This window comes from Peromyscus leucopus, chromosome 2 (genome assembly GCF_004664715.2).
Source record: "Peromyscus leucopus breed LL Stock chromosome 2, UCI_PerLeu_2.1, whole genome shotgun sequence".
Lineage (NCBI taxonomy): Eukaryota > Metazoa > Chordata > Mammalia > Rodentia > Cricetidae > Peromyscus > Peromyscus leucopus.
The window spans coordinates 61,776,864-61,795,448 of NC_051064.1; the positions used below are offsets into that span (position 1 = coordinate 61,776,864).

Genomic DNA, 18,585 nt, shown 5'->3' on the forward strand with positions numbered 1-18,585 from the left:
AAACCTGGAACTTATGCAGGGACGCTTGGCTCAGACTGGCAGGAGGAGACTGGACCTGCCTGGACTGAGTCTATCAGGTTGATCTCAGTCCTCGGGGGAGGCTTTGCCCTGGAAAAGGTGGGAATGGGGGATGTGCTGGGGGAAATAGAGGGGGGCAGGAGGGGGGAAAACAAGGGAATCCATGGCTGATATGTAGAACTGAATGGTATTATAAAATAAAAGGAAAAAAATATGTATTTTTTTATGACAAGCATGAGTCATCAAGCCAGCTGCTGAACAACCTAGGTTGTTTTGAGAGGGCAAGGCCTAGGAGGGGGGTCTTTGGCATTTGTATCATCCGACCTGAACTTTGCCCTTGGTAGGCTTGCAGTGGGCATCTGCTTAGTTAGCAGGTGAATGAACAGTTGAAGCACACGCAGAGAACTGCACACAGGACTTCACTATCCTGAAGACTTTCTGGTGCTGTCTAAAACAGTGGTATGCTTTTAAACAGGGACTGTGTAACTAGCAACGTCCCCAGAGGCCTTCACAGGATGCCCTGGAACACTGTTCCGTCTCTTCTCTTCAGTTCCTTCAGCGGTGCTGTATGTGAGCAACCACTCTTACCTGGGGCACTAACACCCTCTAAGAGCACAATCTTCTAAGACGAGGAACTGTGTAGGCCACTAAGATATCAGAGCACAGCTTCCCCAGGTGACTCCAACTTGTCTTTCTGCCCTCGGTCTCCCATCTCCCTGACTGTTTTCAAGCCACACTCAACTCCTGCACTCTTCCCGTGTTCACAGCCCTACTGCCTTTGTTCATGGTGTCCTGTCTGAAATGCTCTTCCGTGTGTTCTTGAAAGCCTAGTCAACCGTTCCACATGTGTATTTCTCTCCACCTTACGCACTGGAAGTAGCTGGTCTGATGGCCCCTTTAAATGATGCTATCCCCAGGACAGGGAATTTGACATTCATCTTGGGCTCTTCACCATCCCAGCACAAGTGTCTATCATATCATACAACCAGCTGAGGCTTTTGTTAAATGCAAGCGACTTGTCCAGATGCTTGGGGAGGAGGGCAGATAAAGACAAAACTAAGATACGTAATGCTTTCTTGCTCCTGATATACAGAATCTTTATTTTAAAGTCCAGGACCTTTTAAAAAGGATTCTCAAAAAACTAAATGATTTCTTTAAATCTTTTGGGGACATAATCTTATGGCATAACCTGGAAATAAAAAGGGAGAGAGGAAGCAACAGTTTTAAGATCAGAACCTACTTTACTTCGTAAGGAGTACTCCTGTACTCTAACGAGGACAATGAAAGTACTAATACTGGTGGGAATTACTCAGTTACTCCATGTTTATCAGAGGTCAGGACCCCTCCTTAGTGTTTACCTTGCAATTATGCATCTGGTCTTTACAAAACACATTGTTATTTTGCAAATGTGGTTGCAGGCCAGCAGGAGGCATCAATTCAAAAACCATCTTATTCTAAATTCTGCACAGCCAGGCTGCCTGCCACACAATCCTCAGAGAAGCACTCTTTGATGAAGAGGAGAATGATGAGGAAAAAAACAACCACTCTGCATTTGTTTACTGTCTCTCACATCTTTCAACACTTCTGTCTCATGCTTTCCTGGAAGGAAGTATGAGAAAAGGTAAAGAAGGTCAAGTTCAGTCTTGCTCCTTTTTGTAAGAGGCACACACACCTTTGAAGAATACAGCAACGCAGAAAGAATACTGCATGTGTGTGCACACATACGTTTACACATTTTACATATTCCTATCCTTTAGAACACTGTTTCAGTGTACGCCAGTATGTCTCTAAATGACATAAAACTTTTTCTCTCTGCCCATACAGATCATCTTAGACTCACTGCACATAACAGCAGTAGGTAGCTCTGTTTGCTACCTATCTCAAGTTTGGAACTTTCAAGAACATTCTTGTCCTATAAACTTCATCCTGACTCTTTCTCTAGCTATTGGTTAGCCTAGGACTGGACTCAATATTACTTCTGGGGTAGGGCCTGACGCTTCTAAGATTGGTCAGGGGTTAGTACAAATGCTGTGACATGGGTCTTCTCACTGCCAGACACGTTCCCAGCCAGAACAACCAACCTCACTCCACATGCCAATTAAGTATGAGAGAAAGCAAATGGTGCCTTGAGAAAGCCAAGGCTGAAGACGGCAAGAACTAGACGGCATGTGAGACCTGGAGGAATGCTTGCTTGAAGATCTCATCTAGCCTGAAAAGCAACTCATTTTCTCCTTTGATTTAAGGCAGTTTCTGTTTCTGACAAAAGAAATCATTATTTATTGTGTCATCATGAATCAAACAACGGGAAGCAATATACGACCTTTATTAATTTTTTGAAGCTCATTAAACTCAATTTTATATTAGAAAGTTTTCAAGAAGGATAGTAAACAATTTAGACTATATCACTTCTAAATGTATTCATTTCATATAAAATATAACCATGCGGTAAAAATTACAAAAAAAAATACAAGGAGGTCAATAAAACAGTAAAAACCAGAAACAGACTCAATTGTAAACAAAAATGTGATATGTAATACATTAATTCACTGGAAATGGAAACTATTCAATAAATTATTCTAGGATCTTACAAAAAATAATGACACCAAATCTCACTCCCAATGTATTCTACTTCAGTTTTATATGTCAAAAAAGAGAAAAGGAAAGAAGAACATAGAAGAATCAGAAGAACAAACAGATAACTGTTTCCTAATTAATTTTAATTTTTAGTGTGTTTGCCTGTATGTATGCAGAAAGGGGCACAGGATCCCCTGGAACTGGAGTGATAAAGGGTTGTGAGTCACCATGTGGTACTGAGAATTGCATCCTATTCCTCAGCATGAGTAACAAATGCTTTCTTTTAACTGCTGAGCCATCTCTCCAGCCCCAGTTAACTATCTTTAAAATGTTTTTTTTTTTATCACTGCAAATGTCTGGGATCTAACCCAGTTGCACCACTGAGACACACCACACCCCTAAATAACTATTTAGCTGATCTCAAGGTAGGGAAAGGACTTCCTGAATAAAATACCTAAGGCAGAAAAGACGGCAGATTAAACAGACAATGAAAGAATAGCCATCACACAAAGGCTTAAAAAAAACTACACTTCCCAAAACAGTACCAACAAAATTAGGACCCAATATATTTTCAAGAGACATGATGAACTGGATTACTACTAACACATTCAAGTTTCACATGTCAACATTTCGGCCAATGACAGGCTGCATGTAACAGTAAGAGCATCTCATGATTACCACAAATGGGAAACTTCCCCTCGCTTGATGGTCACACCGATCACAGTGCCACGGGGCAGTGCACCAGCTGTGTGTAGTGACGCCAATGTAAACAAACTCTGAGAGCACAGCACCCACCACTATACCCGGCCTAACCTTGATGATAAGGAAGTATCCTAGTTTATGCGCTTACTAAATTACACTACCTTCTAACCATACACAAACTAAGAGGATGAGGACAGCCTTAGGTAGGTCCTTTAACAGACATTAAAGACAAGGTAGTTCTGTCACAGGAGATGGCAGCTCTACCTTTTATGACCCCCAAAGATCTTCCAAAGAGACAAGATGTGGAGGAGAAAGAAGGTGATATTTTTTAATTTGCTTTACCAACCACAGTTTCCCTTCCCTCCTCTCCTCCATTCCCTCCCCCCACCGCCTTTCTACCCACTGCTCCATCCACTCCTCAGAAAAGGTAAGGCCTCCAATGGGACTCAACAAAGCATGGCATATCAAGTTGAGGCAGCACCAAGCTCCTTCCCCTTGCATCAAGGCTGAGGAATCCCACCATAGATAGGAAATAGGTTCCAAAAAGCCAGCCCATGCACCAGGGATAGATCTTGATCCCTCTACCAGCGGCCCCACAAACAGACCAAGCTACACAACTGTCACCCGCATGCAGAGGGTCTAGGTTGGTCCCATGCAGGTTCCCTAGCTGTCGGTCCAGAGTCCATGAGCTCCCACGAGCTCAGGGCGGCTGTCTCTGTGCGTTTCCCCATCATGATCTTGACCCCCACTCAGCTTATATAACACTTCCTCCTTCTCTTCTGCTGGACTCCAGGAGCTCGGCCCAGTGCTTGGCTGTGGATCTCTGCATCTGCTTCCATCGGTTACCGGATGAAAGTATGGGGAAGGCCAGTTCAGGCACCCTCTCTACTACTGCTAGGAGTCTTAGCTGGGGTCATCCTTGCAGATTCCTGGGAGTTTCCCTGGAATCAGGTTTCTCCCTAACCCCATAATGGCCCCCTCTATCAAGATGTCTCTTTCATTGTTCTCCCTCTCTGTCCCTCCCCCAACACAACCATCCCAATCCCTCATGTTCCCCTTTCCCATCCCCTCCCCTCTATCCTCTCCTACCCCCAGTTTACCCAGGAGATCTCATCTATGTCCCCTTCCCAGGGCAATCCATGCAACTCTGTTAGGGTCCTCCTTGTTACCTAGTTTCTCTAGGACTGTGGATTGTGGCCTGGTTAGGAAGATGGTGATATCAATGATCCTGACTATGAAGGTCTTAGCTAATGTGTGTGTTTATTTCTTGGTTTTTAAGTAAACTAGCTTAAAATGCTATAAAAAAAAATCTACATAGACTAAAGATGGGTTAATTTTCAGCGAAGAAAGACGTTTTTAAAGTGAGTTGCATACAGCTGAGTGTAGTTTGTAGCCTACATGATCTGGTGTGGCTGTGGCCTTGTTCTGTGAGATGCTTCAAAGTCTTATTAGTAATGTCTGGGTCCCTATGAAACCCTACTAGACCCAGGTTTACCAAAAAATTTGGGTAGAAATGGGGTTAATAACCTTCATCTTTTATAAAATCAGGAGTGTTGATAAAAGAAGTAAACTTTTAACTAAACTAAACTAATTTAGTCAAAAACCAAACAATAAACACCCATATTAGCCCATTTTGCACCTGCCCATGGTCCTCATTAACTGTTCCCTGAGTCCACTTAAGACAAATTGTGTCAGCTAAACTTAAGCAAGCTGTGTTAGATGGGAACATGGAATATCACTGTACATTGATCTAAGTACCATTTACAACATGGCATCAATAAATGTATCAGATATGTTACCCCCCCCCCACACACACACACCCAGAAAGACTATAGTAATGCTTGGTGCTCACTCACTCACCCAAAGCAACTTTGGGTCCTATAAACTCCATGCATGGTGTGTGATCGAAACAGACACTACTTATTTATTATTTGATCTATCACACTTCTACAGTACTTTTTTATTTTGGCTATGCTTAGACCCAGAAGCACCTGCCAGTGCAGTGCAATTGTCTACAGTACTCGTTACAGTAGCGTGTCACACTGGTTTGCAGCCTGGGAGCAGTAAGTGGCACCATAAGGACTCGGCGTGTATGTGCTACATCAGCCAAGTCTGTGTAAGGAGATCCTAAAATATTTGCACAATGACAAATCTGCCTCCTGACACATTTCTCAAAATATATCCCGTAGTTAAGTGATACACGACTGTTCATGAAGATTATATGGTGATCTATTACATGGAGGAGAGACAGAATCGCCAACCTTCACCCTTGCTCATGGCACACTCATGTGTGCCTGTGAGAGCACGTGCACGCGCGCACACACACACACACACACACACACACACTTCTGAAAATAAACAAGAGGGAACCCTACAGGAAGTGCATTACTTTCCTTATTGCTGTGACCAAATCCCTGGCAAGAGGAACTTCAGAAGAGGTTTACTTTGGCTCCTGTCTGGGGAAGACAGCCCATTCTGGTGGGAAGGCAGGCCTTGGGGTGGCCCCTGGCCATGGGGAGCCTGTCGCAGCTGCCTGCTCACACTTGAGCAGAGCAGGAAGCAGAGGAAGGGGAAGGCTGGTGCACACCTGGCTTTCTCCTCTGCTTCAGTCGGCCCCACCCCCGGCCGATGGGATGGTGCTGCCCACTTCACATGGTCCTGTCTGCCTTAGTTAATCCTCTCGGGAAAAGTGTGATTCTAAATCCTGACAAACTGATAATGAGTGTCAATTTCTATCCTAGTTAGGGTTACTATTTCTATGATGAAATGCCTTGGCCAAAAGCAAGTTGGGGAGGAAAGGGTTTATTTGGCTTACACATCTACATTGTAGTCTAACACTGAAGGAAGCCAGGACAGGAACTAAAGCAGGGCAGGAACCTGGAGGCAGGAGCTGGTGCAGAGGCTGTGGAGGGTGCTGGCTTATTGGCTTGCCCCTCATGGCTTGCTCAGTATGCTTTCTTCTAGAACCCAGGACCACCAGCCCAGGAGTGACCTTACCCACATGGACTGGGCCCTCCACATCAATCACTAATTATAAAAATGCTCTATAGGCATGCCTGAAGCCTGATCTTCTTTAATTGGGGCTCCCTTTTTCTATGATGACTTTAGCTCTTGTCAAATTGACATAAAACTACCCAGTACAACAAAGTTATAGATGTGTGAGTATATTTAAGAAACAGTCATAAAACTCTAATTCATGACACAATAGAGCTTTAAGTTTCATCATGACAAATGAGCTACATTCATAGAAACCTCAAAACTTAATGGAATCAAAGTCACTGCTAGTAATTCTAATAATATCTGTCCACTCTGCTTACTGCTAATGACAGGGATGATATGAAAATCAATATTCTGATTCACACGTTAGTATTTCACAACTTCATAAATTCAGTTCCGAACCGAAATAAGAATGATTTCCTACCAGGGAACAAAATTTAAGTAATATCAGCACTGTGGCAATGCATTATGGAAATATCTCCTACAGTCTTAAAGAACAGAACTTTTGCTGGACCTCACAAAGTTAATACACCTTGAGGTCACTTATGGCCACTAGCCTACTGTGTACTCAGCCTATTTGTTTAATGTGCCTTTAAGAGAACAAAGCAACAACCAACTTTACTTGCCCTGGATTTCTCATGTAATCAACATTTACAACTTAAGCTAATGTATAACCGTACCCCGCCCCCCCTTTTTTTTTAAAGACAGGGTCTCTCTACATAACCCTGGCTCTCATGGAAGTCACTATATAGACCAGGCTAGCTTCAAACTTACAGAGATCTTCCTGCCTCTGGAGTGCTGGCATTAAAGGTGTGCGCCACTCCCAGCTCCTAGAGTAATGTATGAATATTCTAATGATTGTCTGCTAAAAAAAGCAAAAACAGGTTGGAAGCAATCTTATAAAATAAATATCCACTATAAATGTTGATCGCAACATACAGATATTGCTTGATAAACAATGACGTTTGTAATACTACTTGTTATCTGGATCAGCTGGGGTCAGTGACATAATCCCACATAAAAATCTGTTACAGATTTCTTTAAAGTATCCCTCATTCCTTCCCCATGTAATGCTTTCTGTGCTGTTCAATAAAAGAGAGCAACGTCCTTTGCTAGGGAGAGATTCACAAGACCGCCTTCAGGCAGGCACAGATCCAGGCTCACACAACAGACAGGGACATGCAGAGTGAAGTAGAGAATTCAAATCTGGGCTCACTCCCAGTTAGATGAGACTAGTAGGAGCTGCTTCGATTTCTTTTCCTAATATGACACCACGCATCTGAGGAGACTCCGAGTGTTCTAATGTGCTCAAATGACTGCGTGGTACCACTAAAACTAGAACAGCTTCTCTTTGCTTCAGACTGACTCAATGAGCCACTTATCAGATTATTATTAAAATAGAATCTATAAAGCCATGTAGCATTACTGCGATGATCTGAGAAAGACCCAGGCTTCTATGGTGTTCAAGTGCCTGTTCTATCCCGCTTAATATATTGACTGTGTAGGGTCCACTTATAATGTAATCACATACATTTGTATATGCTGGATTGTGTGTGTGTGTGTGTGTGTGTGAGAGAGAGAGAGAGAGAGAGAGAGAGAGAGAGAGAGCATCAACTATAAATAATCATACAAACACAAGTAAATAAGTTAAACTTTAAAATTTAGAATGTAGAACCTACATTGGGCTCCAGGAAGTAAAGGTAAATTATGTTAAATTTATATAACTCTCACAAAAGGGAAGTGTCAATTGGGTTTTTATTAATCTCACCACTGTTTCCAATCCAAATAGAGTTTCTCTGAAGCCAGTAGCATGGTGGAAATTTGGTTATCTTTCCACAACCTGAGAACCACATCTCAGAAACCTGCCATTACTGGCTCTTCTGAGTGCTTTTCTTGAGCAGTGTATGCCAAGCCAAACTAATTCTCCTTGTGAGAGTAAAGACAGATCAGGTCGTGGCTGGATGCAGTACATGCTGTCTTTGGTCATGCCTGATTTTCATAGCTGATATAAGAAGTACAATTTCAATATTAATGAAAGAATTAAAACAGCTTCTTTTTCAAAAAGGTTGAATTTTTTGTCCAAATTACTATATAGTAATACCCTTCAATGTGCTTTGCAGTCAGGTCCCACAACTTATTTCACAGGGTTAGTGTGGATCAAAGAAGTCTTAGTTAGCTAGTGAATGAAAGACCCTAACCCTTCAGGCTTACACCCCCAAGCCCCAGGAAATAAGGAACTAAAAAGAAAACTAGTTCCAAGGGTCACCTGACTCAGCCATTATTCAACCTGTAACAATGTAACAATGTAAAAAGATTTCTGTTAAGAGATGTGCTCAACTGTGACTGGGATAGTTGCAAGTGTTCCAGGAAGGACCACTGTGACCTTTGTGTAAACTCCACTCGCGCCCTGATACCCCCCTTGAGGTTTCAGGAAGAATGTACATGCAGATGTGACTGTACCCACTCTGTGATCAGACCATGATCTTGTGAAAAGAAACTGTATAGGAATTGTAATCTTAAGGCTTTTGTGGGTTTTTCCTTTAAAAGCCCCCATGGGGCTGCAGTAAGATGCGGCTCTTGCTCTCAGGACAAGAGTTTGCCCGTCTGTACAGTCGCTTCTTCAATAAACACCTCGTGCTGTTGCATCAACTGGACTGGAGTCTGGGTTCTTGGGGCGCCCCCTCAAGAAGGTAGTACCCTGGGTCTAGGGTCTATCAGTGAACACACTAAACAACTCTGCAAAATGTATTTTTGAACTGTTTCATTAAATGTAAATTGAGGATATAGAAAACTCTGTCAGGTTGTCTATTTAAAAAAAGAGGGAATAAAACAACTATTTAAGTGAAAAACACTTAGACCTCCATATATTGAAAATTAGATTTCCTAGTATAAAGATCTTTTCTGCCTGATACATATGTGTCCAGCAATGTGAAAATTAGCCTGAGCCCACAGGATTATACAATAATTAAAGTATAAAGTTCTTTAAAAAAAAAAAAAAAGAAGAAGAAAGCAAAACTAAACATGATAATACCTGGAATTCTAGCATTTGGGAGGCAGAGGAAAAAAAAACAAAACAAAAGTTCTAGGCCTTCCTCTGAGAGGGGGGTGGGACAAGAGAGGGAGAGAGGGAGGGAGGGAGGGAGGGAGGGAGGGAGGGAGGGAGGGAGAGGTAAGAGAAGGGGGAATATATGAAGGGAGGGAGGGAGGGAGAGTATGAGCCTACAGAATAGGAGAAAATACTTGCAAATCATGTAAGAGACTTACATCCAGAATACAGAGAACTCTTTCAACTCAAAGTAGACAAGAGAATCTATTTTTAAAATGAGCAAAGAATCTAAAAATTTTCAAAAGAATATACATATATGACCAATAAGAACATGAGAAATGCTCAATACCATTAGTTACTAAAATAATACAGGCTAGATCATAAGACTACTTTATATATGTGATAGCATAGCAATTTTTTGTTTTAAGTCAGGATCTCCTTATGTAGCCCTGGGTGGCTTAGAACTTGCTATATAGACCAGGTTGGCAATCAAACTCACAAAGATTTGCCTGCCTCTGCCTCCTGTGTGTTGAAAGTAAAAGAGGAATTTTTTTCTAAGATTTATTTATTTATTTATTTATTTATTTATTTATTTATTTATTTATTTATTATGTATACAGTGTTCTATTTACATGTGTCCTTGCAGGCCAGAAGAGGGCACCAGATCTCATTACAGATGGTTGTGAGCCACCCTATGGTTGCTGGGAATTGAACTCAGGACCTCTGGAAGAACAGCCAGTGCTCTTAACCATCTCTCCAGTCCAAAAGAGGAATTTTTAAAGCATGGAAAATAATGTGTCAGTGACATACAGAGAAACAAGAACCTTAGTCCCTTAGTGCTAAGAGTTAAAACCAAGTGACTTTAGCAAACAGATTCGTGGCCTCTCATCGTGAGGTAGCTTGCCCACACAAAAATGAAAGGAAATGTTCACATAATAACTGGTATATAAATGTTCATAGAAGCAAACAGACCAAAGGTGGGAACAGCCCAAATGTCTGTCCAATTGACTGAAGAAAAATAAAGTATACTTATAGTAAAATGTTATTTGGCAATAAAAAATGCTCTAATATGGATTGGTCTGAAAATACCAACACTAAATCAAAGTAGTCACAAGAGATTGTACAGTAAAATACATAAAATAAGTAAATTCATAAAAAGTAGGTAAGTTGTTGCCAAGAACTGGGAGAAGAAAAGAGAAACTGCTTAGGAAGAGAGGGCTCCTTCTGAGGCTGAGCGGCACTTTAAAGGAGTGCTCTCAGCAGCCAGTGAGGCCTCCACACTTAAGAGCAATTGTTGCTCTCGAAAAGGACTTGGTTCAGTTCCCAGTACCCACATGATGATTCACAATCCGATGTCCCTTCCTGACCTCCTTGGGCACTAGGCAAGCATGTGATGTGTGTGTGTGTGTGTGTGTGTGTGTGTGTGTGTGTATTGACATAAACAGAAAATAAAAATTTAAAAAGCGTCTTTTATGGTATGAATCACATTTCAATAAAACTGTTAAGAAAAATAACCAAATAACATTCTACGATTTTCAACTAGTATACTTTCAAAGCAGCTGGCTGACTGACCATTTTCGGTGTGTGTCCTTACTGACGGCAGCAGGGCTGCGGTAGGAAAGTCTGCAGTGCTAAGTAAGCTGCCTTTGGAGACCCTGGGGCTGACACTACTGTAACTGCCTATCTGTAAAGGCAACTTAATTCCAGGAAGTTTCAGGACAAAAACGTGGGTAGCTCAGTCTTTTAAGGATGTTTCCCTGGGGGCCAAAGAGACAGCTCAGCAGTTAAGAACACTGGCTGCTCTTCTAGAGGTCCTGAGTTTAATTCCCAGCACCCACATGGTGGCTCACAACCACCTACAGTGGGATCTGATGCCCTCTTCTGGCATTACATGCAGATAGAGCACTCATATACATAAAATAAAGAAATAAATCTTTTTTTGTTTGTTTGGTTGGTTTTTCGAGACAGGGTTTCTCTGTGTAGCTTTGGAGCCTGTCCTGGAACTCACTCTATAGCCCAGGCTGGCCTTGAACTCACAGAGATCCGCCTGCCTCTGCCTCCCGAATGCTAGGATTAAAGGCGTGCGCCACCACTGCCCGGCTCAGAAATACATCTTTAAAAAAAAAGATGTTTCCCCAAACACTTGCCCTTTTGAGAAGGACTAAATGTACCAAAGTGTTCTGCTTTCTATATTCTGTGTGTCTATTCACCCTTGCCCATATATCTACTTATGCCCTTTTAGATTTCAATTGTAGATCCCAAAGTATGGTTACCAAACCCCCTTTATATCACAATATCCTAGCTCAAATAAACAATGGACATTTGAATTAAAGAGTATTAGAATGTTAGAATTGTAGAGGTAGCAGCTGTGAATAATTCTACAAGCCTCAAATTGTGATTGCACTGAGTTAAGATGGCCTACTCCAGAAATGTATGTTTTCTGGTTTTTTTTTTAAGTTTTGAGAGACAGGGCCAAACACTTGTTTAAGAAGTTACCTGCTGTGTTTTAAAAATCGGTTTAAGTTATCACACTAATTAAAAGGAACAGCAATAGGAAATTGGTTCAAATAAATAGTAAGGAAAAATATATTATCATATACCTTATTCAACGTCAGTTGGTTTAACTACCTTGTTACCAATAGGAGAAAATAAGTGAACTATAAAATGCTCAGCTAAGGTTGGATATGAATCTTAAATTCGGCCATCCACAGCACAATCTTCCAGTCGTCAGCTCAACCCTAAGGTGCATCTACCAAATGGATGGCCTTCAGATGGAGTTTCTCCATAGTATCCATTACATGTAACAGATTTCATTATTTCTGTCTTCCTGAGGATGAAAAACGACTGTACCCTAGCAAATTAAAACAGTGGTCTTAGAAGTGCTGACGGCGCAGAATTCTCTAAAGTACACGGATGAGGGACTTATGGTCACCTCGTGTTCCATACCTGGAATGCACTGTGCAGTGGCTTCAGTGGTTATGGTTGGAGCAACAGGGGGCTGCTGTTGACTGGAGCTCACTTCAGGCTCTGTGTTAACGGAGGGAGAAAGGGCTACCTCACAAGATGAGACCTGGCTAGGCAAATGGGGCAGGAACTCCTCCGAAGCAACTTGCTCATCCTGTCCAGGCAGCTGAAGGGCAGACAAAGGGATACTGATCTGTTTGTTAGGATGTGATGTGCTCACAGGCATCTGCATGGTCACCTGGTGGGCAGTGCCATGGGCACCAGGGGGTCCTCTGTTTGGTGAAGCCAGAGATACCCTAGCAGTCTTTGGGATGACTGGTCTGGAGATCGCAGAGGGGGATGCTGACAGAATGTGTGGGTCTAGCTCCGCACTGAGGGCAGATGTCACATGGGGAATCAGTTTAGCAGACCCCACACAGGAGGGACCAGCATGAGTCTGAAGCTTGGGCTTTGCCATCTGTGTCAATGAAAGGGCTGGTCCATCTACTCCTCCAGTCAGCTCTGCATTTGCCACAATGTAATAATCTTCTGGAATCTCTTGCTTGATCTTCTTGATGATGACATCATTACTGCACTCATCAACCATCTGTCCCTGGGAACTCGAATGGATAGAAGATGGGACTATTCCTGGCCTTTTGCGAGCAATGCTTTGAGGCCTCTGGGTTTGGGGTTCAAAGTCGCTGTCCTCATCTGTAACAGAAGACTCACAAACCATGTCAAACAGTGTGTTTTCATCTTCGTACTCCTCAACAGCTTCGTCCAGCTCAGAGGGCTCACTGCAGTAAGAGAAGTCACAAGAGTCTCTGGTCCGGTTACAGTCCAGCTTTGCCTTCACAGGTCTCCCAGGGTATCTCTCCACAGGGCTAGTCTGAGTCTCGGAAGGCACCCCGATTATACTGGGACTATCAGAATTAAAACTTCGGTTGTCCTGGAAACAAACCCTCTCTTGGGACCCAGCTCTGCAAGTAGCTGTTAGTGGCCAGTGGTAAGCATGACCAGCACTGCAGCCCCACATTGCAGTCAGGTTCCCATGGGAACCTTCAGACAGCAAGTGTTTCAGGTTTGGAATGAGGCTGCAAATAGTCCCATGGCTGTGGGCCCAGCTGACCAATTTGGACAGATTCTCAGATGAGGTATGAAGACAATCCTCCATGTTACAGGATCAGCAGTGTCTTTCCTAAAGGGAAATAATCAAAATGAGAAGCTGTTATTACCCAAGACATTCCCATAGAACTCATCTTTCCAACCATAATCACTCGGAATAGAAAAAGAAATATACTTCTAAGCTGCATGCAGATGCCACCACTGCAGAGGAACAGGAAAGGGGACAGCTGACTGTCCACACAGTGTGGGATTTGAAGACAAATCTGTTCGTTTCCTTTACTGCTATAACAGTTCCTGCAGAGAAGAAAAGAAACAGTGAAGAGAGCACTGGCAGCAGTTGGAGCATTTCTTCATGGTGCATTTTCCTTCTGTAGTGACAGGAGGTTCATTTGCTCAGTCCTTCACAAAACGTGTGCGCTTCCTACAATAACCAAGAGGACTGATCTTCCAACGGCACCATCTAGTAGACTTCATTACTGGAGGCAGAGCTGAAAACAAAGTCTGGATCCATTGGAGGACGAATGTCAGAGCGAGAAAGTCAATCTGCTGGACACTAGAGAACAAGACAAGTGAGAACCAAGGAGAGAATGAGGCACCACACTTAGCAAGCCACGGAAGAAAGTCTTGGAAGAAAAGGGAGAAGAGGCTAGAAGGAAATTGACTGGGCGCGGGCAGTGGGCAAAGCATCAAGGACAGCAGCCTGGGGTTCTCGCCAATCAGAGGCACTCCAAATTCCTGAAATGGCACCATTCACTCCAGACAGAGGGAAAGGTCAGAGGTGTACTCTACCTCCCGAGGGCCCCAAGGACAAAGAACTAAAACAGGATAAATCACTCCTTAGGGGTAGGTGTCAGAATCAGTGGCTTTAAGTCCTTGGCTGGCTAGGGGCAAAAGGATGGAGAGGGACGTGGAAAGAGACATGTGGAATCTTCAGGTAAGGGAAAGGCTAGACAGGGAGACACAAAGACCTTTATGTGTATTTTCTCTGCCCTGTTCATTTTCAAAACCTGAAAATGACTTCACATGGTGTTTTTCAATATCTGATATGGATGATAGGATATCAGCATTATAGCCTTACCAAGTGACATATCATTAATTATTAAAACTGAAGAGTCCTGGCTGGAAGAGTTTGTGTGTGAGATATGACTACCCCAGATTAGAAAACAAGCCTCCATAGTTTTTAACATTGCCCCGTATGATAAGTAAGAGATGTTCCACACACCAGTAAACTCAAAATCAGAAACACATTAACTATGGAAGTAGATGTTCTACCATTAAGCTCAACATCAATCCATAGGCTTGCACATCAAAAAGTAATGCTGCTTACTATTTCAACTAATATTTATTGGCCAATTACTATTGTCAGGCATATAAACAACCTAATTATTTAAATAATTTTAATTTGATTCAGTGATTTAGATTATTATCTTTTGTTTGTTTGTTTGTTTGTTTTTTGTTTTTCGAGACAGGGTTTCTCTGTGTAGCTTTGGAGCCTGTCCTGGAACTGGCTCTGTAGCCCAGACTAGACTTGAAATCACAGAGATCTATCTGCCTCTGCCTCCTGAGTGCTGGGATTAAAGGCTTGCACCACCACCTCCCAGCCACAGATTATCTTAATATTATAAATGAGAGGCAATTAAGGTACTTGTACAAAATAGGTAGCAGACCTAATATTTGGCCTTATGTTGCACCTTATGTTAGAGTCTATGTTCTTCATAACATTATTCTGTCTCTGGCATTCTTTAAGATTATTTTTTTTTAAATTGTGTGTGTATGTGTGCGTGTGCGTGCACGCACATGCATGCGCCTGAAGGCCAGAGGCATCATATCCTTCCAAGGCTGAAGTTATAGACGGCTGAGTCATGTGACATGGGTGCTGGGAACCAAATTTGGGTTCTCTGCAACAGTAGTACAGACTTAATCCCTTAGCCATCTCTCCGGCCTCAAAGGTATTACCTGACTGGTTCCAACTTAGGATCCTCTTACCTCCACCTCCTCAGCATACCCTCCCTACCAGTGTGGACCAACACAATCAGCCAGCGTAATAGCAGAAGAAAGATTCATCTCAAGTCTGGGTCACTATTACATTAATGTTGATTTGAATTTATGCTGGTTTTACAGGTTTACTTAAGTTGAATTTTAAATTTGTCTAGGTTTATGCCTGTATCAGAACTGTAAGTTCTTACAGTTATATTTATTTTTCTTTTCAATAAACATATTTTGAAGCTCCCCATCTAGTCTGGGCCACTAGTCCAGTATCGAGTTCTGCCCTCGCTGTAGTGAATAAACACCACTGACCAAATGGGCCTGCCACTGCTACTCTCATGAGAAGCAAGACCACACCTGGAACCAGGAACCGGTATTGTGAGGAGCCCACTGGGAAAGAGGCAGGCAACCGGAAGTCAAACGGGATCCAACAGGTATTTGCAGCAACAGTCCTCACCCTCTTGGTGTGAGTAAGCCATGCACTCACAGGATTTGATCACGGCGGGGAAAGCAGGCCCACAAAACTTCCAAGTCCGAGGAACAGAGGAAACATCTGCCTGGACAATCAGTTACACTCTGCAGAAGGCAGACAGTAAGAGGGCGGGCAGGGCTAGCAGGTGCAAGCAGCTTCTTTTTCTATCAGGAGACTCTCACTCGCTAGGATTCCTGCATAGTCTCTGTAGGTGATGGAGAGCTGTCTGTGGAAGTATGCCTGGTCCTCAGGCAGTAGTCAGCTCATTCCCATCCTCCTGTCTTCTGGAACCTCTGCTCCTGTTCACTGCTAGATCCACCTAGGCGGCAGGATCCCCATTAGCAGCAAGGAAGCATTGTCCTTCTAAGACTGTAAGTCAGACTCTTGCTTTTGCTTGGTGATCTCCGCTCCTAACCACTGCCTGAGGCACCAGGTGCTCAAGGCAAAGTGTTCGCTGAAATAAGACCACCTAAAAAGATGCAAGTACTTGGGGCTCCACAGATCACCCTGAAAGGGACTGTTTCAAGACGTACAGTGGTGGTGCACGCCTCTAATCCTGGTCTACAGGGAGTTCCAGGAGAGCCAGGGCTACAAAAGAAACCCTGTCTTGAAAACCCAACCAAAAGGAGAGAGAGAGGGAGGGACGGGGAGAAGAGAAAAGAAAAGGAAAGGAGTAGAGGAGGGGAGAGGAGGGGAGGGGAGGGGAAAAAGAAAAGAAAAGAAGAGAAGAGAAAAGAAAAGAAGAGAAGAGAAGAGAAGAGAAAAGGAAAGCAAAGCAAAGAAAAGAAAAGAAAAAAAGAAAAGAAGAGAAGAGAAGAGAAGAGAAAAGAGAAAAAGGACCGTGCCTTGGGCACCTATGGACGTGTTATGGAGACTGGCTGCCACTTGCTTGGCTACGTGATGTGCACTTACTTGTGCAGCACACCCAGCTTTCCGCATAGTCTGCTGTATTTGGAGTCCTTCTTTCTACCTATGGCCACTGCTGCTGCTTTTTTGGTGGGTGTCTCAGAAAGCAGTCCTGCGGCACAGGCACTGTGCAATCGCTGAGGGCGATGGCCTAGGCACACCCATGTCCTGCACTCCCGCTTCCTGCCCAGGAGCTGCATTCTCTGGCTCCTCCTGCTCCCCTCAGCCTCTACACTCAGCTCTGCCTCTTCCTGAGGCTCTCCCTCCATCACCCTCCACTCCTCTACCTTTATGGTAGCGGATATATGCAGCATGACCTCACCTTCATTCTGTGTGTGCATGTAGTGTACGGTGTATGTGTCCGTGTGGACATGAACATGTGAGTATAATGCTTGAGTGTGGATGACCAAAGCTGACACTGAGGGTCTTCCTCAATCACTTCTCTACCTTATTTATTTGATTGTATGTGTGTTTTCATCTTGTCTGCATGTATGTCTGTATACCACAATGGAATCTGGGCCCACTGAAGGAACAGCCAGTGCTCTTAACTGCGGCGCCATCTCTCCACACCCTGCCTTATTTCTGAGGCAGGGATTCTCACTGAACCAGCTCACTGAAGTGGTTAGGCTGTCTAGCCAATGAACTCCAGGCACTCTCCTGTCTCCACACCCCTGCCCTCTACCCTTAGCACTGGGATTCCAGGGTGTGCCGTCATTGCTGGGTGCTAAGGACAACTGGGGAGCTTGTTTGTGTAGCAGGCATTTTACCAACTGAGCCGGCCCCCCAGCCCTAGTTACATGTCTTTAAATAGCAATGTAACAACTTATCAGCCCTGAACTAAAGAGGGAGGACAGAGCACGGGAATAACTTTTCTCAATAGTTTGAAAAAAATGGTTTTCTAGAAAATAGTATTCAGGTCTAAAGCATTATGTTACTTTTCCAGAACTAGAAAAAGCTAGTTAGCAGTTGACCAACAGTGAAAACCTGACTAGCTTCCAGCTGGCATTAGATACCTCAACTTGCTGGACAATCTTTATAAATTCTAACTCTTCAAAAACTTTTAAAATTTGCTTGTTTTAAAACTACCAGGTCTCAGTTGCTCACATACAAGAATTCTTTAACGAACTGATTTTTAAAAATGTTTTTCAATAAAAGCTCAGATGATTTCACTGGTAAATTTTCTTAGCCTAGGGGGAAAAAAAGTTTTAAAAAGTTATGTTCCAGGTGTGGTGGCGCACGCCTTTAATCCCAGCACTCGGAGGCAGAAGCAGGTGGATCTTTGTGGGTTTGAGGCTAGCCTGGTCTACAGAGTGAGTTCCAGGACAGCCAGAGAGAAAAGAAATATTTGGAAAAAACAAAACAAACAAAAACTCAGGAGGCTGAACACTGAGGCAAATGCTTGTATTATCAGCACTGGGGGTGGGGGGTGGAAGCGTGGAGGTTGTGAATTTGAGACCAGCCTGGATTGCATAGCAAAATCTTATTTCTAAATAAATAAATAAATAAGAAAAAAAGGAGGGAGTACTCCTTAACTTGTTTAAGGAGGACAGCCCAACCCTTACACCAAAATCGAATGAAGTTACTGTAATAAAATTATAAATCAAGACTACTTCCAAATGCTGATGCAAAAATCCTTCACAAAGAATTATCAAAGGGAATCCAATAATGTAAATATAGGTAACACACTGTTACCAAGCAAAACGTACCCCAGGAGTGCCAGGCAGAACAAACAGAAAAACATAATTCAAGGTATTAACAGTTGATAGGAGAAAACCCGAAAGATCCCTTCAACAAGATGCAGAAGGGGGTGGGGGAT

General features: G+C 43.1%; 1 protein-coding gene across 4 annotated transcripts in view; it reads right to left on the minus strand.

The window, feature by feature from the left end:
* Positions 1-18,585, minus strand: part of Kiaa1958 (KIAA1958 ortholog) — a 147,720-nt gene that overhangs the window by 57,112 nt on the left and 72,023 nt on the right. For all 4 annotated transcript variants that reach the window (XM_028856439.2, XM_037202619.1, XM_028856442.2 and 1 more), the window contains exon 2: positions 12,284-13,478. In XM_028856439.2, coding sequence (XP_028712272.1) covers positions 12,284-13,454 — 1,171 coding nt within the window. In that variant the 5' untranslated portion in view covers positions 13,455-13,478. The remainder of the gene's footprint in view (positions 1-12,283; positions 13,479-18,585) is intronic.